General features: G+C 51.0%; 2 protein-coding genes across 16 annotated transcripts in view; one reads left to right on the forward strand and one right to left on the reverse strand.

The window, feature by feature from the left end:
* Nucleotides 1-4,497, forward strand: part of PIK3R3 (phosphoinositide-3-kinase regulatory subunit 3) — a 150,626-nt gene extending 146,129 nt beyond the window's left edge. For both annotated transcript variants that reach the window (XM_047725289.1, XM_047725288.1), the window contains exon 10: nt 772-4,497. In XM_047725289.1, coding sequence (XP_047581245.1) covers nt 772-970 — 199 coding nt within the window. In that variant the 3' untranslated portion in view covers nt 971-4,497. The remainder of the gene's footprint in view (nt 1-771) is intronic.
* A 4,054-nt stretch (nt 4,498-8,551) lies between these two features.
* MAST2 (microtubule associated serine/threonine kinase 2) overlaps nt 8,552-25,331 on the reverse strand; it is a 208,642-nt gene continuing 191,862 nt past the window's right edge. For 7 of the 14 annotated variants that reach the window (XM_047725735.1, XM_047725734.1, XM_047725731.1 and 4 more), the window contains 18 exons: nt 22,021-22,122; nt 21,078-21,210; nt 20,205-20,266; nt 19,852-19,937; nt 19,174-19,382; nt 17,993-18,131; nt 15,954-16,086; nt 15,024-15,189; nt 14,386-14,487; nt 14,028-14,150; nt 13,743-13,852; nt 13,254-13,408; nt 12,419-13,008; nt 11,586-11,809; nt 11,282-11,404; nt 10,729-10,865; nt 10,421-10,614; nt 8,552-10,114 (listed from right to left, as the gene is read on the reverse strand). In XM_047725735.1, coding sequence (XP_047581691.1) covers nt 8,610-10,114; nt 10,421-10,614; nt 10,729-10,865; nt 11,282-11,404; nt 11,586-11,809; nt 12,419-13,008; nt 13,254-13,408; nt 13,743-13,852; nt 14,028-14,150; nt 14,386-14,487; nt 15,024-15,189; nt 15,954-16,086; nt 17,993-18,131; nt 19,174-19,382; nt 19,852-19,937; nt 20,205-20,266; nt 21,078-21,210; nt 22,021-22,122 — 4,293 coding nt within the window. In that variant the 3' untranslated portion in view covers nt 8,552-8,609. The remainder of the gene's footprint in view (nt 10,115-10,420; nt 10,615-10,728; nt 10,866-11,281; nt 11,405-11,585; nt 11,810-12,418; nt 13,009-13,253; nt 13,409-13,742; nt 13,853-14,027; nt 14,151-14,385; nt 14,488-15,023; nt 15,190-15,953; nt 16,087-17,992; nt 18,132-19,173; nt 19,383-19,851; nt 19,938-20,204; nt 20,267-21,077; nt 21,211-22,020; nt 22,123-25,331) is intronic. The other 7 variants (XM_047725733.1, XM_047725732.1, XM_047725737.1 and 4 more) reach the window with 4 other exon arrangements.

Raw genomic sequence — 25,331 nt, forward strand, 5'->3', positions numbered from 1 at the left:
CTCTCTGTATACCCAAAAGAATTAAAAACATGTGTCTATACAAAAACTTGTACACAAATGTTCAGAGCAGCATTATTCATAATAGTCAAAAAAGTAGGAACAACCCAAGTGTCCATCAGTTGATGAATGGATGAACAGAATGTGAATATCCAGACAGGATGTTATGCAACCACAGATGAAGTACTGATACATCTACAATACGGACAAACTTTGAAAATGTGCTAAGGTGAAAGAAATCAGATATAGAAGGTTGTGTGGTATTGTAAGTTTCCATTTATGTGAAATGCCAAAATAGGCAAATCCATAGGGACAGGAAGTCGTAAGTGTTTGCCAAGGTCCAGGGGGAGGAGGAAGGAATACAGAGTGACTGCTAATGAGTATATGTTTTTTTTTTAGGTCAATGAAAATATTCTGGTAGTGGTGATTGTTCCACAACCTTGTGAATATTCTAAAAATCACTGATTTGTATACTTAAAAAAAAAAAAAAAAGCGTTCTCTTTCCAGTGCCTTCTTGCCTCATGAAGATGCAGAGCTGAGTGATTAAATTCAGCCACTCATTTTCTTTCCACCAGGTCTTGGTGCGAGGTGAAGATCTCTCTGTGATAAGTCTATAGGGGGATGAGGGGACACACATGGTCGCATTTTACAAACTTCATCAGAACACTTCTGCACCTCCTTTGCAGAAAAATTGTTCAGGTTTCTGGTCATTTGGATCTATCTATCGGTACCTGCCTTAATTCCCTGTGGTGTCTGTGTGTTGTGTCTTTGCAGTGCCGATGGGGAAGTGAAGCACTGTGTGATCTACAGCACCGCTCGGGGCTACGGCTTTGCAGAGCCCTACAACCTGTACAGCTCCCTGAAGGAGCTGGTGCTCCATTACCAGCAGACATCCCTCGTTCAGCACAACGACTCCCTCAATGTCAGGCTTGCCTACCCTGTCCACGCACAGATGCCCTCCCTCTGCAGATAAAGAGCGAGTGGGAAGAGAGGTTGCTCTCTAGCATTTTTTCCTACAGTTTTTATTAGACTATGAGGGCATTCTTTCTACGTAGACTGCTTGTTTTGCACAAGAAGTGATTCTGTGAATGTGGAGAGGCCGAGCAGCAGCCGGCCGGTTTGGGGCACAAGAGGCCTGAGGATCTCTGAGACTCAGCTGTGCCGCTGCACTGACATAGGAAGCTGGAAGCAGATGATGTTTTTTGGGAAAGTCTGTTTCATCGGGTTATTGTTTTGTTTAGCCAGGCACCCTCAACAGAACATGTTAGGCTTGATGGGGTTGAGGTGTTATATCTGGAAATCTCTGAAGAGTCCACGTCCTCTCTTGGTCTTCATCTCTGAGAAGTGGGCAGCAGCATGGCTCTGTGGGGAGTTCTGTTTTGATCTGGCGGTCTCTATCAACCTCCTCCCAAAATGAAGGCTGTTTTAGTTCTGTGGTAGAATGGCATTTGGTGAAAAAGACAACCAAAGGAAAATGGGGAGGCTTGGGATTTCATTTAGATAATCTTAGTCAAGGAGTAAAAACACCTTCAACTGAAGGTACTTTATTAACTAACATAAGTTAGGTGTCAACATCTCAGTAGCTCCTCCCTGTAAAGAAGCATTATGTTTAGAAACCAAATTGATCTCAGCAGAACAATGTTTGTTGCCAGACTAACGTCTGATGGAAGAAGACAGCACTAGTATCTGAATGCACACTTCTGTACCAAAACTTGAAAAGAAAACCAGAATTTCTTAGTTTTAGCAAACACTAAAATTGGTCAGTGTAATTCTTTCTGCCCTGCCCTTGTTTCTCAGAGATGAGGAATAGTGTTCTTTTGGGGGGCATGGTGAGCTTTGAATCATAAAATGAAGTTGGTGCTTGTGTGGTGTTTCTTTAGCCTAAAGAATGATCTGTTGTTGAAAACCTTTGTAACTTGTTTGTATGAGTAAAGAAAAGGTGCAATCCAGTGCTTTTAGATGGCTTGATATACCAAATAATGATATAGAACAACAGTCTTATATGTGCTTCCCTAAATTTAAAGGCCCTGCAGAAACAGTAAACATGGTTTAATTTCCCTTCATCTCCCTGTCCTTTGTGGGGTAGGGCTTAGGGAAGCCACAGGTGGCAAAGGTTGTAGCAGGAAGGGAGCCAGACTCTTGTCAGGGTCTCAGTAATTCACAGACCCAGAGGCTCTGGTGTCTAGAGTGAGGGTCCTCCACATTGCCGGTGTGCTTCCATGCAGTGGTTTCTGAAACTTTTGTAAAGAGGAAATAATGGCTTGGAGTTTAGAGTGTTAGTAAAAGCCATATGGAAGTTTTCCTCTTTGCCATTTTTGTGAGCCTGACATTAAGATGATGTGCACAGACTGTCCTCATGCTCCAGTGGCCCTGATTTTAGGCCAGGAATCTTCTGCTCCAAGTGGTTTAAGCTTTCCAGCTGAGTGAAGCTAGGCGAGTGGGGTTGGAGGCAGGCGTGTACTCCTACCTCCATCACGCCCCACCCCCATCAGTCAACACTTATTCGGCAAATAGAGTTAAGCTGCCTCTGAGCCAAGGCTGGAACCATAATAGGCTCAGAGTGAGTCAGCTGTTTGAGTCCAAAGCTGTGCAGTCAGGCATCCTGGAGAAGCAGCCAGTATCTGGGTCTTGGTGCATAAGGTTTACAGCTAGGAAAGCTCTAGTGATGGAATGAAAGAAAGAAATCCTGCTTTCCCTGAGCACTTATCTTGGTGACAAGGTCTAGAATGGACCATGATGTAAACATAGATAAAAAATTTTGGAAAAACTTCTAGAGTTACTAACAATGAGGATAGGAAGGAAAGGGCCTATCTTCGGCTTTTCTTTGGTTCCCTTGCAGTTTCAGGATTAGGCAAGGCAGACAGTTGAGCCCCTCCCTCCAGTGTCATGTTCTGACTTAAGCCCTTAACTGAAAGCCAGCTGCACATCTCTTCTCCACATTGCCAGGGAAATTGCAGGGAAATCTTGCTGAGGGTTTTACTGAATAATGTCAGACTAGTTGCTGCTGGGTGGCCTTAACACCTGGTGTTGAACCTGCTTAAGCAGTTGGATGTTCAAGATTGGGTGCAAAAAAATCCCTCCTTTCTGGTATTAAAATTTAGTGTGTTCTGACCCTCTTTTAAAATAAAATGGGAGTAAGGACGCATGCATGTGACATTGAACCATGTGTTGCTTCTTTTCAGGCAGTCACAAGGGTGCATGGGGAGGGAGCTAGCCCCATCTAATACTTACTACCCTTATAGATAAGGGCTGGCTTGTGGAGAAGGACTGTTTTGTTTTGTTTTGTTTTTTGCTCCTATATTCCTTCACTTTTTCCTTCCTGTTTTTCATTCTTGAAAATTCACAATTGCTTTTTGGGAACTAAGGCCTAGGGATCATTTGAGAAGTTGGAAAATATCTCTTCTGACTAGTTGCCATATGATGTGTTTGATCCCGAGCCAGTGGAAATGGCATAGGGGCCAGTCTGCTAACCACATGGAGGGGGAGATGCAGCTCCTATACTTCGTGGCCTTGGTGGCCTTCATCTGAGTCTAGCTCTGTGTCCTGTCCCATGATTTGGGCCCTGGGACTTTCTCTCTTGGCATCCTAACTGCAGCTTCACTGAAGCAGAGAGTAAAGGAGACAAAGACCAGAGGGGCTCACTGTTTTTCTGGCTAGGACAGCCAGCCACCAGCATGGAAGCAGCTTGAGGCTGGCTGAACACAGGCCCTCCACCCAAATTTTCCAGGTGGAGATTTCATCAGAGAACAGTGGTCTCTGTCTCTTCCTGATCATAGATGGAAAATCATGGCCAGGGCTCAGGACTGTATAGGCTGTGTCCTTACCACTGATTTGGCCAAGGTTGGGGACTTCCTACTCCATCTCCAAGCCGATGGGACCTCCCACTTACTGTGGACCTCATGTGCTCTAAAGAAGCATTGATAGCCAATGTGGTGTCTTCCATAGGTCTCTTTTTGCTGCAAGGAACCAGCCTCATGGGTCCTCTTGGCCAGGAATTGCATCTGGACAATTCCTGGTTTTCAAGGTGGTCTCTGTTGCCAGTTAAGACTCCAGAGCTGGGCTCTTTGCTGTCACCTGCTCCTTCTTGCTCTAGCTCTAGCCACCTGTGACAAACAACCTTGTTTCCTTACAAATTCCAGCATGTGACTTTGGTGCCCTGTTGTTACTTGTGAAAAACCTATTCTGTTGTCTTTGATGTAGTCAAAAAAAAAACAAAAAAAACAAAAAAAAAAAGGCCATGTAGTTTACGTAAAAATATCTGATTCACAAAGAAGCCAACTATATGTCTTGTGTTGGGACAGTTCATAATGTAGTTCCTAGACCACTTTTGCAAATTGTTCTTGTCACCAGATGTGTTCAGACATTGCTGTGCAGTTGTGGGGTGGGTGGGTGGGGGAAGTGAGGGGAGATAATTTTTTGGTCTTTTGTTTTTTTATCTTCCCCAAGAGGGGACAGTCTGGCCAACTTGCTCCAGTAATGCAATAAAGACATTGCAATAAAGCACCTTTTTGTCCTCATGCTATAGAGGGGTTGGGCTAGGGGTGGGCGGCAAGAGGAGGATTAGGATATTGAAAGCCCTGAAACTCCCAAACCTTCTCTCCCATGAGCACCAGAAGATTGGTCCTGGGGCTGAACTGGGGCCACTAGGCATGCTCTTCCCCTGAGCAAGAGAAGCTGACCCTAACAGGCATGATGCCAGCATTTTGTCCATCCAGCACAGAACACAGTGAGACTCAGAAACCAGTCCTGAGAGAGTTAAATCTGAGAGCTGTTTCCTCCTCACCCCATTCTGAAGTATTTATTAGAAAGCCCAGTTTACTGATTCTCATCACATCTTTCTGCCTGGAAATAAAAGTGTTTCCACAGTCTATTCTCTGGGGGCAGGGAAGATGTTTGTTGCCTAAGGCCCTTGTCACCCTCCTGCCACAGCACTTTGTTAAGGTTTCTGTATGGTAGACCGTAATTAACAAAGTGTGACCACCTCTTTGCACAAGACAGTGTAGTTCCTGTATACTCTTAGGCCCCACCCAGGTGTGTAGTGAATGCTACATCAGACTGGGTAGGGGATAGTCCACTGCTCTAAATTATCTCGCCTATATCCTCTCACCCCACTCCTAAGAATTATAGAGGACTTCCCCACATCCCAAGAATTGTTCCACTCTTTGCGTAGGATGCTCAAATTCCTGTCTCCAGCCCAGTCTTCCGAACTCTACCTGTCGGCTGGATAGCTCCACTGGGCCTTGAATGTCCCACAGGCACTACAAACTTTCTGTTTACAGAGAAAACATGCTTGGCTGTGAATTCTCTTACTTTTCTACCACCAAACCTACAAACCTATGTCCACATAATTCCTCTGCCTCTCACCTGTTAAATTACACAAGTTAGCCCTCCTCCAACTAAAAGCCAACTTTTCCACAGGTTGTATAATTTTGGATCCTGTTTTCTCCCTCCTTCTCAGGAATTTCACATGATTAGTTGTCAATTCTTTCACTGTTGTTTTCTCTCAACCAATCATCCAGTGACATGTAAACATGGTTGAGTGTGTCATTCCACTTTCTAACCTCTACTAAATCCTATATCCCTTTATCTCTTTGCCCTACTTCAAAGACAAACCTTTTTACAAAACTGTCTAAATTTGTCTCTATTTTCTCTCCCACCATTTCAGTACAGGTTCCACCACCAGCTGAAACTGCTTTCCTTGAGGTCTTCAGTAACCATCATCGACTACTGCCATGAACAACCCCCCGCCCCCCCGCCCCGGCACTCTATGATGACTCAGCGGCTGGTTTTCCTCCTAGATCTTTGATTGTTCCTTTTAATTCTCTTGGACGACTCTGGCTGCCTTCTCACTTATGTCTTTTTCCCTGGCAATTTTATCCATATCCATGATACCATGTACCATCTTTAGGCCATTTATGTCTGCCTGTGTTTCTCCTGCACAACCCTCTCTCGAGAGGTACCTCACAGCATACTGAATGTGGGGTCATTAGCCCAGGTTCACATTTCAGTGGCGGAAATATATACCTCATTTGTTTACATAAGTCAGGAAAGCAGTCATCATCCTTGAGACCTTCCTGTGTTTCAGGTCGGCATAATACACACCACCAACCTCTATCAAGTTTACTTTCTGAATGCCAAAGACATCACTTCTCCCCAACTTCATTTCTTCACTACTCTAACCTTAATACTGGAAGGGCCTCCCTCCTTCCACAGTTGCCCCCCTCAAATCCATCTCATATAACCAGTTATCTTTTAAATACGAATCTGGGGGCGCCTGGGTGGCTCATTCATTGTCTGCCTTCAGCTCAGGTCATGATCCCAGGATCCTGAGATGGAACCTTGCATCAGGCTCCCTGCTCAGCGGGAAGCCTGCTTCTCCCTCTCGCACTCCCCTTGCTTGTGTTCCCTCTCTCGCTGTCTCTCTGTCAAATAAATAAAATCGTTAAAAAATACAAATCTCAACCTGCATAAAACCATTAAGTAACTTTCAATCACTCTTAGGATAAATTACAAAATTCTTAAAGTGGTCTGGTTTCTCTCAAGTTTAGGATCTCATCCCCTACTTCAATTACTCTTCCCTGGATCCTTCCCTTCAGCCAGTCCCAATGTCTTGGGTTTTTCTTCTGTACATATTCTCTGTACAACTGCCATCTATTCCTGTGGCCTTACCCAGATTTGCTGATGGCTGCCAAATCTGCGTCTGGCCCCTACATGTTCCGTCCTCAAGGCTGTCCTAGTTCAGACCACTAGAATGGATCACTACATCATTTTCTCTCTGGTCTGCGTATTCCACTACAGTCTCCTTACACTGCAGCCAGCGTCTTCCTAAGCCATAAATGTTGATTATACCACTTCCCTCCAGTTACCTTTCAGAACTCCTTACTCCCCTCAGGCTAATCTGGTGGTGGTTCTCAAAAGACCACCACTGGCACTTGGGGCAGCTGCCCTATGCATTACAGGATGCTTAGCACCTCTGTGTCTCCTCCTTCCCTCACCCCCATTTCCAACCCCCTAAGGAGGCAGTTCCTTTCTCACAGGAACTGTTGCAAGATGTGCCTGCCCCACCTCCTTCACCTTTGCTATGGTGCCTTTAGCCAGATCCTGATATATGTGGGAGGCTCCCTCAGACAACCAGTTACCTGTGTTCCCAGCATCCAGTACAGGCTGGCCGAGGTCTGCAGCCAGCGAATGACTGAAGGAAGAAATGAGTTCAAGAAGGAACTGAAGGCTAAGGGGCACAAGCTCCTTGTGGACTCTGGCACCATGGGAGGGTACGCCCTCTGGCGGCCACAGCCTTCACCATGAAGGTTACAGAGGCTGTGGGTTGCAGGAGGCAGCAGTCAGCGGTCCTGAGGCATCCCCCACCCCCCGCCAATCTCCAGGCCTCTGGATGACTCTCCTTGAAATCTAAGCATTGGATTATGGGACAGTTTGTGCAAGACCAGAGTCTGAAAAGTCCTGCTTCACCATGGAGGTAGGTACTCCACCGCCCTACTCGCAGCTTCTGTGATCCCATCTCCTGACTCCTCTGACACAATGGTCCCACGGGTCACAGGTGTCCTCCCCACTCCCACACCACCCACTCACCCATCTGCCAAGTGAAGTACTACTCACTGGGGGCTGCCCACCTCAGTAATGTCCACCTCCAGCAGTTAGGCCTGCCTGACAAAAGCCCAGGAAGGACTCGCTACAAACATTAAGGCATTAAGGCAATTCTGCATTTTCATCTTAGGTGGGCCTTCAACATTTTAACAAGTAACTTCTCCATCCATTTCAAAACTCTTCCCTCTCTTGAATTTTGGGACTCTTTTCTAGCTGCTGCTTCTTAAGTCTTCTCTCTTTGATTTAAATGCTAATGCTCCTCAATGTACAGCTATCGTTATATTGATGGCTCTCAAATTTCTATCTTCAGTCTAGATTTTCCTATTGAGTTCCAGGCCCATGCATCCAGTTACCTTCTGGATGTCCAACAAGTACCTCAAATATATCCCAAGTTTAACTCTTCACCCCCTTCCATCTTTTTTCCTCCTCATTTTCTGGCTGTGAAGCACTCCAAGTAAGAGGATAAAGGTGGTTTCTGGAGTCAAGAGAGACCGAGGTTCTAATCCTAGTTCTGCCCAAGCCATGTTACTATCTGAAAACCCAAGTTTCCCTCCTCTATAAAGCAGAGATACTATGCTATGTGGCCTGTAGTTCCCCATCACCTACAGAAAGTCTATACTCCTGGAAGTATCTTTAAATATGGCGCCTGCCTGCCTAACTCACTAGACCCATTTCTGCTTTGGTTTCTGTTCCTTGAATATACCAGGTGTATGGTAAGTGTTATGCTCTTTGCCTGGACACTCGTACTAATCCCACTCTTCTAACCCAGTAAACTGCTACCTGTCATCTGTTCTTCAGGTTTGAGCTCAGATGTCCTAGTCTCTGGGAAGCCAAGTTGGACTAGGCAGCCCTCCCCTGATAGTGGAAAGTGTGTTATTTACCACTATATTCCCAGCAGCAACATAGACCTTGAGTTAACATTTGTGTTGACTGAAAGAAAGCAAAAGACAAAGACGGTTTCCAAGAGCATGTATTACACAGGTCTGAGTGCAAGAAACAGCAAACAACTGCTATGTTTGCTTTAAAAGCTCATCAGGTACCAGTGCCAGGTCCTGATGCTTTTGAGGGCCCCCTGGGTCTCGGCCCCTCTGGAGTAGACTGGGCCCAGGCTCCTGGGTGAGGGGGCAGCTTCTGCATGGAACGTCCTGCCTCCTGTCACCTGAGGCATCAGGCACTTTGGTGATGCCCAGGGCTGGATCCTCTTTCTCTCTCTCTGTACACTCGGGCTCCCATAGCCGGCTTTGGTGGGGAAACTCACAAGGTGGATGGACCAGCCCAGGGGCACCAGGTGGCCATGACTTCCCCTCCTGTCTGGGAGACAGGTTCTCAGGGTGGGCTGGAGTTACGGTTTCCAAATCCTGAGAGCTGGCCATCCCACTTTCCATTGTTGCCTTTCTGCTTGGGGATGCCCTGTCTGGACCCTCAATAAGAAATTTCCAAGACCATGGGCCTGGCTCTCCAGAGGTGGAGGAGGCAGCAGAACGACTGGTGGGGACAGGTCCTGAAGAGCTGGGACAAAGTGCTGTTAGTGCCTGGGTGTGGAAGTGCTGGGCCTTCCAGCAGCCTTCAGGAGGGATGGGGTCAGTGGGTCCAGCCTCACCTAGGCTGGGGGCCCCTGATGAGCTGGCAGCCTCCTCAAAGGCTTGTGGGATCCCAAGCTCCCTCTGGGGAACACTAGGGCCTTCCATTCTGGGAGGCTTCAGTGTGACCTCTGTCAAGAGACCTGAGACCACTAGGCCCTGACTCTTGGGGTCCCTAGACAAGAAGGCATCCTCTTCCTCACCCTCTCCTGCTCCTGTGAGGGGTGCGGCCCGGCCCACTTCCGGGGTTGGTGCCAAGTTCGGCTCCCGTACACCTTGGCTGTTCTCAGGTCCCTCCTCGGCGTCATCCTCTGAGGAGTCAACCTCACGGATGGCTTCTTGCTTCTGCAGTGACTCTCGCCGTTCAGCCCGGTCCTGTCGGAGGGTGCCTAGGGCCCATGAAGGAGAAGGCTGCAGCACGCCCTTCCCAGACAGCACACTCCTGGTCCCGACCACCTCTAGAGGGCTGACTTCCCTGGGTGGCAGTTCCTTCTTCAGCTCGGGGTGGGGCAGGTCAAGGCTATGCTTTCGAGAAGTGGCTAGCTTCTTCTCGGAAGCAGCAAGTGCTGCTGCCAGTTTCTCGGCTGATTGTACTCTCTTTAGCAGCGGTGAGCGGGGCGGCTCTGCACTCTTGGGCCGTGAGAGCTGCCTGCCCAGAGGAGGCGACAAGTGAAGCTTGGCGGGGAAGGCCTGGGCTCCATGGCCAGACAGGGGTGATGGGGAGCGCTGGGGTGAAGCTGCTGGTGGTGGGGAAGGGGTGTGGGCCAGTGGTGACAGTGGGATGCTGCCGGCTGACTTGCGCCGCGGAGAGCGGTACTGGCGCTGGAGCTTGGGTGCCAGGCCGTGCAGGGAGCTGGGCCGTGTGTGCCCAGAGCCAGCTGGAGAACTGGGCACGCTGGAGCTGGGGGAGCTGCTCTGTGACGAATTCCCTCCCACTTTGCACACACAGAAAGACACACAGACAAAGGCAGAGCAATGTTAGCCGACAGAAGTGACTGAGGGGCAAGACAGGGTTAGCCCTGGACTGCCCCAAGATCAAGGTGACCCCTCCGGTGATCCAGAGCCCAAGCTACAGAAATAAAGTCACTCTTCACCCCCGAACCCTCCTCCCCACGACTGCTGGGTCTATCGGGGGTAGAGTGACTGAGTTTCAGAATGGGGCCACAGAGAAGCACAGAGGGCCTAGGCTCTTTCCTACCTCCCAGGGGCGCTCTCTGTGATCTGCAGACACCACGTCATACCTGAATGCACAGCATCCGGAGTCACCCGGTAGCCCTGAGTGGGCGATCGGGGGGAAAGGCTGTGGCTATGTGTGGGAGAGCCTGGCCCGCTCTCCCCTGACGATAAGGATCGGTTAAGGGAGGAAAGGCTGCGGCTTGTGTGGAGCAGGGATGCCTGCTTGGTGATCTTCCGGAACAGGGAGCTCTTCTTTCTGCTGCAGAAACAAGGGTTAAGGGCTGAGTTGGGGCACAGGACATAGCATATATCGGACCCAGTGGCCAGGACCCCTATCACATGCTGGCCACCCAGGTGGCTCAGTCTGGCTCACCTTTCTTGGCCATCTTTGCCCCGGCTCCGCTTACTCCTTCGAGCCATCTTGGCCTTGTAGCTGCCCTTCCGAGCTGGCCCCACTTTGATGGATGTGTTCTCCAAGGGCGTTGTTGAAATAGATACCTTGTTTCCGCTCTGAGGAACAGAGTGTGAACCCAAGCTCAGGTAGTGAACATATCCTTGCTCCCACCCATACCCTTGGGCATGGCGACACCACAGCTCTAGCTTTTGCCCCGGCATTAACAAGTCTGAACCACAGGCCTTTATTCCCTCTTCGCAGATTAGGAAATGGCTCCAACTGGAGCCTGGGCACTTTGGGGTTGAAAAGGTAGAGAAGAGGTTCATCTGTCTTGTTTTTCAGTCCTATCCATGGCTCAGAAGGATCCCTGGGCCTTGGTCAGTAAGGACATTGCCTTCCAGTGAAAACCCACTGCCCTGGGTGCCTCCATTCTCAGTGCCACATGTGCCCAACTTTCCCACCCCCCTAGGGCCACAGACTCACAAGGCCGGAGTCGTTCAGGGACCACAGAAACAGCACACCCAGCACTAACCTTCAGGATGAGCTCCACCACTTCTGTATGCACGAGCCCATGCACAGGCTCCCCGTTGACATGAGTGATGAGGTCACCCTGACGAAGCCCCGCCTCACTGGCTGGACCTCCATCCTCCACGTGCTGCCCCAGGAAGATAACAATCCTCAGCCTGGAGCCTAAGCATGAAGTATGGGGCCTGGTTCTGTTGTTACCCACCCTCCTCGGACCCCTGAGGATAGTGTGGGACAGAAGCAGAGATAGATAGGCCCTGGTGAGGGCACGATGAAACTGGGAAACAACAGGTCTGGATGCCCATACATACCCACACCATGTGGTGCACGGTGTAGACGTCCGAGTCACCCATGTAGACACGGATGGCCCGCAGGGTGAAGCCATACTTCTTGCCGGCTCGGTGGATGATGATGGGAGGCCTTGAGCTGCTGAGAGCTGGCAAGAAGTCCCTGCTTGGAGAAGAATCCCTGGATGATGGGTTGGATGACTGGGAATGCGGGGACATAGGGCTGGCCAGTGGAGAAGAGGTGTGTTCTGGAGAAGGAAAGACAGGACTGAGCAGGTCAGAGGACCCCCGCCTGGCCATGATCCCAGCCCAGCCCCATCTAGGCTGCTAATCCCAGGCAGCTGTAGTCACAGGCAGAGCCTACGCCCAGGGACGTCTTTCCCATAGACATGGAGCAGCAAAGCTCCTCGCCCAGAGCCTCCACAGGAGCAACTCGCACCGAGTTGCGTACTTGTATCCATCAGGGGCCGTAGGGCAATTGCGATTCAAACATCCCAATTACTCTGCGAGCTACCACTAGTTTTTTGACAAGGAACTTGAGACTCAGATTAAGCAACTTTGTCAAGGTCGGGAGCCATTTGGTGATGGAACAAGGACTTGAACGTGAGCTCTCTGCCTCAGAGCTGGCCCTTGTTACACGGTGCCATCTTGCCCTGTGGCACATGCACGCGCAACCTGACACCAGTGCACAACACAGACCTCCTGTAACAGGGCAGCTGTGACACACAGCTCTTGGATACTTGCTCCTCAATACACAATGTACAGACGTACCAGCCACACGCAGACCCCTGCCACAGACCTACACAGATTCCAAGGCTCTTCCTGTGAGGTTTAGCCTAGTTCCCTGGGAGCCCTACCTGCAGGAATGAGGAGGGACAGGGTTGTGGCTGAGGCAGACTTGATCACTTTGTTGATGGGACGAGTGGTGCGCTTTTCCACAGAGTCCCCCGAGAGCAGCCGGTGGCGGGCCCTGCGTACTGCCAGGTCACTGATGGCCTTGGCTGTGGCTCCCTCAGTCAGCTGTGGGGTCCCACGGCCTCCTGCAGTCTCCACAGCTGTGGGCCCAAGTGAGCAGTGAGACCTGCAATGCTGCGGAGCCTCCCCATCCTGCCTGCCTGCAGCGGCCTCCAGTCCGGGCCCTCGGGCTGCCTGCTGGGCCACACCTGGGCTGGAACCGCAGCTCTGGCCAAAGGGCTCCTCGTCTAGCTTTAGCCGCCGCTCCACTGGACGTTCAGGGAGAGGCCCAGATACACCTTCTCCAGAAGGGGGTGTCAGGAGCCATGTCCCCTCCTGCTGCTGTCTCCTGGGGGTGCTGCTGGCCTCCTCAGGGCCCTCAGGGAAGCGGGGGGCATCCAGGAGGCCTGAGCAGCGGCGTCGCACTGTCAGTGGAGGGCTTGAGTCGCTCTCCGTGTGGGATGACTCAGACACCGACAGCCGCTTCCGCAATCTGTGAGACACAAGGCCCAGGTGAGACAGGCAGGCGGTCTCCCTCCTCTGGCCCAGGCTTCCTTAGGGGCTCACAAGGATTATAAGTCCCAGAACTTCTTCCCTTGGACAGTCCCCTGGAAGCCATGCTTGTGAAGCCCCCTCACTGCCACCAGCACTCCACCCCGCATCTGAATCTCGTCCATGATCTGAAACAACGGATGGATGGCTGTGCTGCCCACCCTAGGGGGAGTTCTGGGTGCTCACATCTCAGGGGAGCCAATCACCCAGCTCCGGTCTCGGCCCTTCAGCCCTGCCAGGCCGTCAGAGCGGTCATCCTTCTCCTCGCTCAGGCTGCGCTTGGTGGGGGGTGGTGCCCGGCGCTCCTCGAGCAGTGACAGACGCTCCATACTACTGTACACCTGTGGGCACAGAGTCTCTGCTGGGGACAGGCCCCAAGAGCCACACCGCCCCACAGTGTCCTTGGCATCTGAAGCCCAGGAACTGGAACGAGTCCTGCCCTCTCCTCCTCCATGCCAGGTGCGTACTGGAGGAAGCGGCTATCCCACCGTCAGGGGCTGGGGCGCTTCTTGCAGTCTCTGTCATATGCAGGCCCAGCCTTTTCTCCCCCTTTCCCTAGGGCCGGCCCCACCATCTGCTCCCCACCATCTGCTCTGTGGCCCCAGCCACAGCCCCTGACAGGCCCTCTTCTCCCAGTCCTCCTGTTCTGCCCATCCTGGGCCTGCCACGTCGCACCTTGCTGAACCTTGGAGAGCACGAAGAGAACTGGCGGATCTCCAGGCAGCCATCCTCACTCACTTCTTCCTCGTCCTCTGAGTCCACATGGTGGTAGCGCTCTGAGCGGGCTGGACCAGACACACGGGACGGTTCCCTTCAGAGGCCCCTGGTAGTGCCTCCTTTTGACCCTTATCAGACCTCAGAGGGCCTGAAGAAGTTGCTCCTGATGCCAAGTTCAGGGTGCACAGGCGTTTCTGCGCAAACGGACAGGATCCCCACTCCTCCCCCTCCCCACGGCCTTACTGTCAAAGTAGCTGGTATCATCCTCTGACTCCAGCTGGGGAATAAATTCAGCCTTCTGGCGAAGAAGTCCTGTCCAGTCCAGACCGGTAAAGAAGGAGTGCTGCTTCACCTCAGAGGCGCTGCCTGTGGACAGGAAGGGCGTGGGCCAGGGCGCGGGTTGAGCTGTGTGGGGTCCCGACCAGCAAGTCCAGTGAGAACCCAGCCCTCAGGAGGTCGGTCCTGAAGGCCTCCACTCCAGCACCTCTCTTCCCAAGCTTACAGGAGCAGGGCAGTCTCAGGGCCAGCCCGAGCTTCCTGGGTGAGTGGACTCAACCGCTCTCTTGCAAGCTGTGAGAAAGGTCAGGTGGCCCTGTCCTACCTGTGCCCAATCTCTCCAGAGGGTTCTGATGGAGCAGTTTGGAGGTGAGGTCCTGGGCATCCGTTGGCAGAGCATCATCCCCCTCAGGCCATACGATCTCATCTGTAGAGTGGGGGAAAGAGGGAAGGAGGCGCTTACAGCAGGGTCTCAGAGGCTGCAGGCAGAGTGGGAAGATACAGAGGAGGGTTCTAGGATAAGAGATGGGGAGAGAGCCACAGAGGGCCCAGCCCAGAGCCCCTGAAAGCCTTGCCTGGGGCCCAGCTCCTTAAGTTCTATAGGTTCCTGTCCTCCTGGGGGGGGCGTGTGTCTCACATCCACTCACCATGTCCCATCCTGTGATCCAGGACTTCCCCTGTCCTGAAGCTCTAGCTCAGCCTGACTCGACACTTCAGACACTAGTGTACTCACAGACACACACACCACAGGCACACTCATGCCCATACAGGGTGACATAAACACAAAGAGAACAAGCCCTGGGTGACAGTATGCACATGCACACACGTGCACGCACGTACACACACACACACACACACACACACACACGTGAAGTTACAACATAAACCTCACAGGTGAATGCATATATCATATTTGTGGGTCCAGACTCGGTCTCCCCAGGGTACCAGGGTGACGGTACCTACCACTGATCACTTGCCCGAAGAGCTCCTCCGGAGTATCTCCAAAGAAAGGGACGCAACCCACCAGGAACTCATACAGGATTATGCCCATGGCCCACCAGTCCACAGGCTTTCCATAGCCCTGACGCAGGATCACTTCAGGAGCGATGTACTCCGGGGTCCCGCAGACCTGAGCACAGAGAAGCCAGGCTGGCTCAGCATCCTGAGGCAGCTCACTGGCATCACGGCTGAAGGGGTAGGGATGTTCCCACTCCTGGAGAAGTCTCTGAAGACCCCGCTTCCTTCAGTTAAAGAGCAAGGTCAATAGGAACCCAGGGTATTAGAGTTGGAACTGCTGGTGGAGTACTTCCCAGTTAACCAAAACATGTAATTCTAGCCTGGAAAACTGCCCCCTGAGCCCTCAACACCTCTTTATGGCATCTAGTTCCCAAACTGGCCTCTACCCTCCAGTCTCTCAGAGGACTGTCCCTACAGTCACATGACTACTGTAGGGACTTGTGGACAGTTGCCATCTGAACTGTCAAATCAGGAAACATCCAGAGGCTACTCTCAGGACGCTGGGTCACAGCCCAGTGGAAACTTCGAGCTGTGCTCCAAGAACAACAGACTCCAGAAGGGCCTTGCCCTTGACTGAGGATAGGAGGATCGGGACTCATCTCAGGTTAGTCTCTTAGAGTAACAATGGTTATGTGACCTATTTTCTCCAAACCCTGAGGAAGATGATTTTGGATTTTATATCCATTATGATTCTTGAGGCCCACCCCATTTTCCAAATGTGCTACCTTATTTCAATGCCTCCCTGGAACCAAAAGTCGGAAAAGATAGAGGAGTTCCCAGTCTTAACATGTAGCCACGGGGTTAAGTATGTGGCCCCTCACCCCATATTCTGAAGTCTGGTCCTCAACCCCCAAGGTCTCAACCATCCTTCCTTACCTGCTTGTCCAGGAACTCCCGGGCATCCTTTTCAATGTGACCCTCGTACAAGTTTGTTGTCAGGCTCATGAGGCCAATTTTAGAAAGGCCAAAGTCAGTAAGCTTGATGTGTCCCATGGATGTAATCAGGAGGCTGGGAAGTCAGAGACACAAAAGTATGGGGTTATTTCCTGGTTTTCCAAGAATGCTGATTTTAGTATATGCCCAATTTTCCCGCTCAGGCTTTTATAGGCTTCCTGTGGGACTTAAGCAGGGTAGCTTCAGGAGGGAGACAGGCAGTTGTGAAAGAAAAGGTATCTCTGGCTTTGTGAGTTCTGCATTCTGCACAAGCAAATCACCTGCCTTTTGCCCATTCACCCAACTCATTACCGTTTGCTGTCCTCAAACCATATTCTCTGCTGGGGGCAGGTACCAGCTAGCTGAGGGACAGACTTGCTTCACAGAGCAATTAGCCTCAGCCCACAGCTCTCGCCATACCCAGTCCCCTCTCCTCACCTGGGTGTCTCACCATACCCAGGCTCAGGGAGAGGGGAAAGGGGCACAGAATCGTGTGCCATGTCCACAGCTGGTTTTAAAGGAGGGCTAGTTGGGAGAAACCAGAGATAGGACTTCACAGAAAATGGTCTCTTTCTTCTCCAGTCACATACTCTGCCTGAGTCATTTCATTTCATAACAAAGGCTTCACCCTGCCACTCCTTTCTTCTATTATTCCCAAATCAGCATCTTCCCAAATATTATTCCCAAATCAGCATCTTGACTTCTTTTAAAATCTCTAGGCCTACTAACTGCCCAGAGGTCTTACAGCACTGTGAACTCGACCTGTCCAAAACAGAGCCATGCCTCCTAATGGATCCTCTTTGCAGAAAATGATTTGTTACCTCTGAGCTCTGTGATAAGGACCTTATTGATTATTTATATTCTGGCTCCTGAAAGGTCTTACAACAGAGTAACTAATAAAACAAAGTAGGTATGATTATCCACATTTTAAAGGGGGAGGAACAAAGAGGCCCGGAGGTTTAATGAACGGATCCAAGTTCACAGAGTTAACAAGTGGTCATTTGAACTCTGGTCTGTCTAGTGTCAAAGCCACTTTCCATGACAGAGGCTTATCCTCATGCACTAGTCCTGAGCTGGAAATCTGGAAAATATCCCAGATTCCTGCTCCCTTTTCCTCTCCCACACCCATGCCCACCCCCACATTTTGGTTTCGTTTCTACGTCCTAACGGTTTCCCCTCTCTTCTGTACCCTGCAGGCGTGGTTGGCTTGGCCTGGTCTCCTGCAGCAGCCTCACCATCTCTCTGCTGGCAGAGTGATCTTGCTAAGCCTAAACCAAAATCTGAGCGTGTGATTCTATCACACCTCTGGCTAACAGGCCCTATGAAGACTCGCTAGGACTGTTCACAATAAAACCCAAACCTAACAAAAAGACCCCTGATGATCTACTCCCTGCCTCTCTCTCCAGCCTCATCCCTTACCACTCCAACCAGTCAAGCATCCCTGTCTCCGCGCAGCGTACTAAGGTAGTTCCCAGCTTGCCGGCTCTCATACCTGTGTGCCTTTTGCAAATCCCGCTTCCTGGCTTTAGAAAGCTCCTCCCACCTTTCCTCACCTGACTAATGCCTTCTGAGAAGTAGCCTGTAGGCAGACAGCTGTTTCCCACACTAAAGTTCTGTAGGTCAGGGACTACCTTACAGCCCAGATAACAGTGCTTGGCCCAGACACGTCAGTAAATGTCAGAACACTCGTTCAGCAATCTCCTAGATGGTGCCAACTCTCTCCAGCTTGGTTTCTTTAGCAGAGCTCTTCAGGGGCTTTTACAGGTCGCTGAGGCCTTACGAAGCCCCGGCCAGACTCGCAGGCAACAGGCTTTGCATCTGGGGCAGTCAGGGGCCAGAGAGCTAGGCCTGGACAGACACCCGCATGAGAACTGTTTTCAAGCAGCCATTCTGGGACAGATTCAAATATGCTGTGTCTGCCTCCACTTATTTAGAGACCCAAGAGGGAGACCTCGGACTAGGGCCCCAGAGAGTGGGCGTACTTGTCAGGCTTGAGGTCACGGTGCACGATGCCGTAGTTGTGCAAGTACTCCAGGGCCAGCACGGTCTCCGCAAAGTACAGACGCACCATGTCCACAGGCAGGGCCCCGATGTTCTTCAGCAGGGTGGCACAGTCTCCTCCTGCAACAAGCCCAGGAAACTCTTAAGGAAGGACCCAGTTCCCTACTCAGGGTGGTCTCAGGCTTCCGGTCTCTGAGGCCTCGGGGACTCCCCTGGGGCTAGAGACCGGGAGTCTCGCTCTCCCAGTGCTGGGACAGGGGGGCAAACAGAATGTGGGGAGTAGCAGGCAGAAGTGAGTCTGCCAACGGCTGTCACAGCCACTCTTCAGGCCAGGGAGGGTAGGAAGCTGGGCCTTCATGCCTGTGAGGGGACTGGCAGGGGCGGAGTGAAGTGATTTCCGGGTGGGAGTCCTGCATGTTACAAACACATCTGACTGAGCCTCCGACATGTGTCCACTTATGTCCTTCCTGTTGGCTATCCTTTGGTTTTTGAATAAGGCAACATTGTAAACTCCCAGCACGTACTCCCTGAATTAAAAGGAGAGTTTTGTTCAGTTTCAACTTCAAGACTTAGGCCAAGTGTCTCCAGAAGCTGCACCCAGCAGTGCGAAGGAAGAGTGAAGGTCACTGGGAAAGCGGTCGTCTCTCCCCCAGGGGGCCCCATGATGCTCTTCGACTCCATCCCCAGAATATTTTGTGTGGTGTGTCCCCTTCAAGGGATGTCCCCTTCACAAGCCGTCCATCAGGACAGTGGCATTCCTCCCTCCCGCATGCCACCCTGGGCTTGCGTGGTCTGCTCCCTCCTTTGTTCCCGCCTGGGCCAGCCGTAGACAGCATCCAGGCTTTGCGGCACAGGCTTCTACAGCTGTGGGGTTGATGCATCCTGTCCCCAAAAGCCTCTCTTTGCACCTGACATGGACAGCCTCACGGCAGTTACTATCCCGGAAGCTTCTCCCTGGGCGGGGCAAGGAGACTTGTGCCCACCATGTGGCCCAGCCACGTGGCCGAACTGTCTCTGAGACCCTAAGGCAGAAACCAATGCCAAAGAGATAGGGAAGCTGGGCCCTGAAACGTCACCCCTATCTAAAGCTGCTGGTTGCAGCTCCGGGCCAGGCCTCACACAGTGCCTTGGCCTCCATGCCAGGCCACCTCTCCCCCAGTACCTTCAACATACTCCATCACCATGCACAGGTGGCGCTTGGTCTCAAAGGAGCAGAACATGCTGACCACAAAGGGGTTCTCGGCAAAAGTCAGTATGTCGCGCTCCACGAAGGCCTGCTGGATCTGGTTCCGAAGGATCAAGTTCTGCTTGTTGACCTTCTTCATGGCAAAGCGCTGCCGCGTGGACTTATGCCGCACCAGAAATACAGCCCTGGAAACACAGCCCATCCCATCTCTCATGGGCCCTCAGCACCTGGGCTGTGCTCCCTACCGCCCAGAGCGGGGCATCCAAACTGCCTCCTCTCCCACCTTATAAATGCACAGACCAAAGGAGCAGGGGTGTCCTTATTGATGAGAAGGAGCCTGGTTTTCCAAGAAAACCTTCTGTGGGCCTCCTACCCACAGAACTCTTCAATTTCCCAATACACCAAGTCCCAAGGACACAGTTCAACCCTTCCCCAGAGCTCAGCTAGAGGAAGACTGATACCAAGAGGAGCGGGGACCTTGTCTGGGAAAGGAACAACGCCAGATGTCCTGTCTCTCCATGAGGCTTTGGGGAGGGAGAGGGCCTATCCTGAGGCAACTGCCACCCAGAGGACCAGGTATCATACACTTCTAGAAGGAAGAGCCCAAGGGCTGACTCAGCTCCAGTCCTGGCCACACCTCACCCCTGCCTTTACCCATAGGCGCCATTGCTGATGAGCTTAATAGTTTCGAAGTCCTCTTCAGAGGGTGTCTTTTTAGATGTCAGAGATGCCCCACGGCCCTGGAAGACAAGAGCAAAGGCAGGAGGCAAGCATGCTCCTTAGAGCCCAGGTGCTCTGGGAAGCTGGAGGCCCGGCCTCCGCTCAGCTCTTAGTCCTCGTACAGCCCCACCCAAGCTTCCTGATGCAGGAGCTGAGTGACTTCGGAGACAGCGGGTGCAACCATCCACTCCCCATCCTGCCCTCAGATGTCCTCTCCAAGAGGACTTGCGCCCTCTGCTTCAGAGGGCCCAGCCTCCGGGATTGGGGCAGGAGCTCAAGGTCTTTACCTCCACTGAATCATCTGTCTCTGGAGTGTCAGGACTGTCATAGCTGCTCAACTGGGCCATTTCTAGAAACAAAGCAAGGGCACAAGAGAAATGTGTGCACAGCGATGTCAGACATCCAACAGTCCCCCCAGAGCACACAATGGCACGTACAAGGTGGGCATTTGGATCTCCTGCATCAGACTGGGTGCAAATCTGGTCCTGTGGCTCTCTCCCCAGAGCAGTCACAGCTTTTGGACCTGTCTGCCAAATAATAGTGCCACTCCTATTTCTAGAAGCCCAGTGCCATTCACAAGGCCTGGCAAATTTTAAAAAGCTTCCTTCAAATTTAGGACAATTCCTGGAAAATAGAGCCAAAGGCGGGGCTATTGGTCTGTATCCCACTCCACCGGTGAGGTTGGGAAGCAGGGAAGGTGGATGAAAAGAGACCAGGGACTTAGAAGCCCAGGGTTCCTGTGGGAACATAGTTGAACCCTGGAGAACGGAGAGATCTGCTCAAGCCTGGGTTGGGACCCCACTGAAGTCACAGGAGGACCAGTAAGGTGGCAGAAGGGGAGGTTAGCATGCACAGGAGGTGGCCATTTTTGAAAATGCAATTGTGGTCCTTTGTTGTTGACCTCTTTTGACATTAGGTTCTAAATCCAACCCAGCGGGGCTCATGGCAATCCGGGTTGGGTTATACCAGATGGATGTGTAAACCAATCTGAAGGAGGAGCTACACCATGACAGAGAAGATGGGGTTCCTCCGACTGCCCCAAGGCCCCTGGCACTGAGTTGTGTCCATGTCCGACCTAAGCCTCTTCTTCAAGTGGCTTCCCTGCCGTTCGAGCTTGTTGGCTGTGGGGTGTGTCTGCAGCCACGAGGCAGCATGCTCACCCTCTAGGGGATCCCGTGTGAGGCCCAGTTGACTAACGATGTAGCGGGGAATGTCACATTTAATCCCTTGTCCCTCTTTGGCATGGCCCTCGGCTGCTTCTAACAGGTGGTAGAACTCTTCAGGGTCAAACTCCTGCACCAGGGGAGAGAGGCAGTCAGTGGTGAGGGCTACAAGGGAAGGCCTCTTTGGTGTTGACAGCACATGCCCCGAGCATGATGAAAAGGACTTTTTCTTTGTGATGGGACACCCTTGCCCCCGAATGCCCAGAAGCTTCATGATTCAGGGATCATAAGAATGGGGACAAAGCCGTCTTCCAGGTCAGCTCCAGACTGGACAGCCTAAGCATATGCTGTCTTCCCGACAATAAGAACCAGACCTTTTATTTGTTTTCAAGATAGCTCAGCCTGTTGACCTGGTCCAAAGCCTCCTGCCAGCCACACACACACATATACACACACACACACACACACACACGTAGACCTGCCTTCAGATATTTACCGGCACCCCCTGTGTGCTAGGGGCTGGAGAGCCATGAGGACAGTACAGCAGTCCTGTCCCATCGGAGGCACTAAGAGACTAACTGCATGACAGAGGGAGCACCTCAGGATCAGGGACTCTGCTTTGTTCCTGTCTGTGTCCCCAGAGCCTGCCCTAAAGTAGGTGCTCAGTAAAGTGCTGGGTATGGTGAAGTGAAGGACTCGACCTATGCCAAGGGAACTGTTCCATGCTCCTGACAGCCCAGACCCCCACTCACCTGGGGCCAGCTGGCCATGAGGGGGCCAGACTAATACTCCTCAGGAGCAGCCATTTTCCTCACAGGAACTGGTCTGGGCCCCCACATTGGCAGATCATATTAAATAAGGATTATCGCAGTTTTGCTGGTAGTAGGATACTTCCGCTCCACGCCCCACCCCCTCCTAACCTTCCCGGGAGTGCGCTCACCAGGCATTCCAGGAGTCGAGCTGGGCGGGCAATGACAATCATCAGCTTCTTTACCAGCTGCATCACGAAAGCCACTTCTGAACTCTCTGAGCGCTCGTGAGCCTGTAGGGAAGACAAAGGTTGGTGAAGCAATCCACTGGCACAGCACGGCGGGGCTAATGCTGGCTGGGGCTGGGCAGAGCTGGCTCTGGGGAGAAACGGTGGGGTGGTACAGAGACTTCTGCAAAATGAAGAAGTTAGAGAAAGCCAGTGCACCGTGACAGGGAGCTCTAGGGCACTACATGACACCACGGGATGTCACAGAAACACGTGCCTTTATCTGTTCCTCCATCCAGACCCCAGCTCAAGGGGCAACTCTCATGGGAGCTTTCACTGTTCACTTCCCAACCCAGGCAGAATGTCAGGAACAGAAAGACTTCAAAGCAGGAGGGAGGCGAACCGATATCATTTTAGAAAGATCACTCTGGCTGTGGTGTGGACCGTGCATGGAAGAGTGCAAGCCGAAAAGGGGGAAGAAAATCCATGAAGGGGCTACTACAGTAACATGCATGAGAAAGCCAGAAAGCCCCGCAGGAAGGATGGAGAGAAAGACACAGCCTGGGGCCATTTCTGCGGTGGAGGACTGAGTAGACCTGAGGGCTGGAAGAAGCAAGAAGAGAAGGGAAATGCAGCTACAAGTTCAGGGGCATTTCAGCGAACCCACAAATGAAACAAATATAAGAAGGTAAGTAGTTCGGGTAAGGGCGGGTGGAAAAACTCTGTTTTGCACGTGCAGAGTTTGAGGGGCCTATACTAACCTATACTAGATACTTCCTTGGGTATCTACCCAGCCCAGGAGCCTTTCTCCTTTTTACAGAAACCGCTCTGACATCTAGCAGCTACACCTGGATTGTGTGGCTGCCCCTTCCAGCCCACCTCCAGGAGCTGACCAGTGTGGATGACTCTCCTGTGAATTTAAAAATGGATGGAAAGACAACTGTTAATATCAGCGTGGCAGGACCGTATAAGCTACTGCTGGGTGAAAAGGGATGGCTGCATCTACCAAAGACACAGAGGAAAATGGCATGAGAGTACAGTGACCACTTCCTGAGCTTCCCCCAGCTTCTGGTTTCTGGTCCCTCACGGCCCGGTTGTATTCCTGTCTTCAATTCTTGAAGACCCACGCTTTTCATCTTGGTAATTAGTTTCCCTTCCTGCTTAAACTACTCTGAGCTGGCTCGATATTACTTGCAACCGAAGAATACTAGCTGACCTGCCAAGCCGAAGTGGAATCCTCTTTCTGAAGCCGGAGCTAAAGAGAACCGGGAGGGAGGAATGCAGTCAGGTGGGTGCACTCAGTGTATGGGCGACACCGGGAGACACAGAAGGAAATGAAGCTGTCAAGGAGAGCATGAAGAAAGGAGGAGGAGGAGAACCGATACGCAGGGTGGTGCCGTGCGGAGCACCAGCATTTAATACTTTTTTTTTTTTAAAGGTGTTTTTTTTTTTTTTTTTTTTTTTAGGTAATCTCCCATCCAATATGGGGCTTGAATTTACAACCCTGAGATCAAGAATTGTGTGCCCTTCCAACACGAACACCAGATTTAAGAGCTGGGCAGAGTAGGAACTCGTAAAGGGGCAGCAAGACTGTAAGATTGGAGAGAACAGTGTCATGACCCCCAGTGGGGAAAAGGAGCCAGGAGAGGTATTCGTGGTGCAGAACTCTGAGGAGTTGTGAAGACAGATGAGGATGGAAAGAGGCCACAGGATCTTTTCGGCAATTGGTCGATTTGTTCCTTGGTGAATTTTGCCTGAAACAGTTTTAGAGGAATGGTGGGAAGGGAAAGTAGAAGGCAGAAGACCAAGCAGCGAACAGGTTGTTAGGAAAGAATAATAGCAAATGAGGACCATTTAAAAAAAATTGGGGGACGCCTGGGTGGCTCAGTTGGTTAAGCGGCTGCCTTCGGCTCAGGTCATGATCCCAGCGTCCTGGGATCGAGTCCCACATCGGGCTCCTTGCTCGGCAGGGAACTTGCTTCTCCCTCTGCCTCTGCCTGCCTCTCGGCCTACTTGTGATCTCTCTCTCTCTCTCTGACAAATAAATAAATAAAAAATCTTTAAAAAAATTAAAATAAATTGGTTATGATATGAAGAGAGACGCTGGGCACTTGGTAAATAGAATAAATGAGTTTTATTCTTTTAAGATTTAGCCCAAATATCAACTGTGAATCTTCATCTAGGTTCTCTGGCTGTACCCCACCCCTCACCAAACACGCAAGAACCACAAGTAACTGCTCCCCTTTCTATGTTCTGTTGCTCATATCACATGGTACCACATGTCATTTCTTAACTAGTTGTCTGCCTCTCCAGCTACACGGTAGAGCCTCATGAGACCTCGTAAGACCGGGGCTCCTTTTCTTCCCTTATGTGCTAAGACCAGCACAGGGCCTTTTACATAGAGGATGTCAATGTTTGTTGATGGAGTGTCTGAAGAGATGATCTCAGGCTCTGGAGTAAGACAAACCTGGGTTTGGGTTCTAGCTCTGCTGTAAGAAAAGAGTTACGGTGGGCTCACCCAGCCTCTTTTAAAAGCTTTGGTTTCCTCATCTGTAGATTTGGTGGTGGTGCGAAGATTATATTAAATTAAATGAGATCATGTATTGCCTGATAACTGAGTGCTCTATAAATGATAGTGATTTTATTTCCAATGTAAATCTTACATTGTCATTTTCCGAATTAAAACCATTCAGTAATTTCCCCATTGCCTTTGTGATAAGACCTAAGTTCCTCATAGATATACTTCAGCCTTTGCCCCTCCTCCTAACCTCTCCCATTCTGACTCTTCAAATTCATCCACCAACTTTTCCCTGCAGGCATCCCTCACCTAGTCATACCAAACTACTTCATCTGTGATTTCTGGAATGTACCTAGTTCCTCTGTGCCTCTCACAAGTGGCTGGATTCCAGAGGCTGGCTAGTACCAGCTCCTGGTGGGCAGACTGACCCTAAGTGGTTGTTCCCGTGAATCCTTTGATTACTCTCATGTTACATTTACTATTTACATTTGCTTTGTTGTACACAGGTTTGTAAATATTATTGCCTAAGATATTTGTATATAACTTGGGCTCTGTAGCTTTTTTAATTCAAAATTCACATGTTAATGACTTATGATGGTGGTCTACTATGGGCATTATGTAGTTAAAAAAGAAAATACTTCCCCTCAAAAAAATTTTTAATGTGGAAATGATAAATTTCACAGAAAACAAGAAAGGAAAAAAGAACAACAAAAAACTTTTCCTAAGTCTGGTGAACTCCTACCTACACGTCAAGACT

This window comes from Lutra lutra, chromosome 4 (genome assembly GCF_902655055.1).
Source record: "Lutra lutra chromosome 4, mLutLut1.2, whole genome shotgun sequence".
In the NCBI taxonomy this organism is placed as follows: domain Eukaryota; kingdom Metazoa; phylum Chordata; class Mammalia; order Carnivora; family Mustelidae; genus Lutra; species Lutra lutra.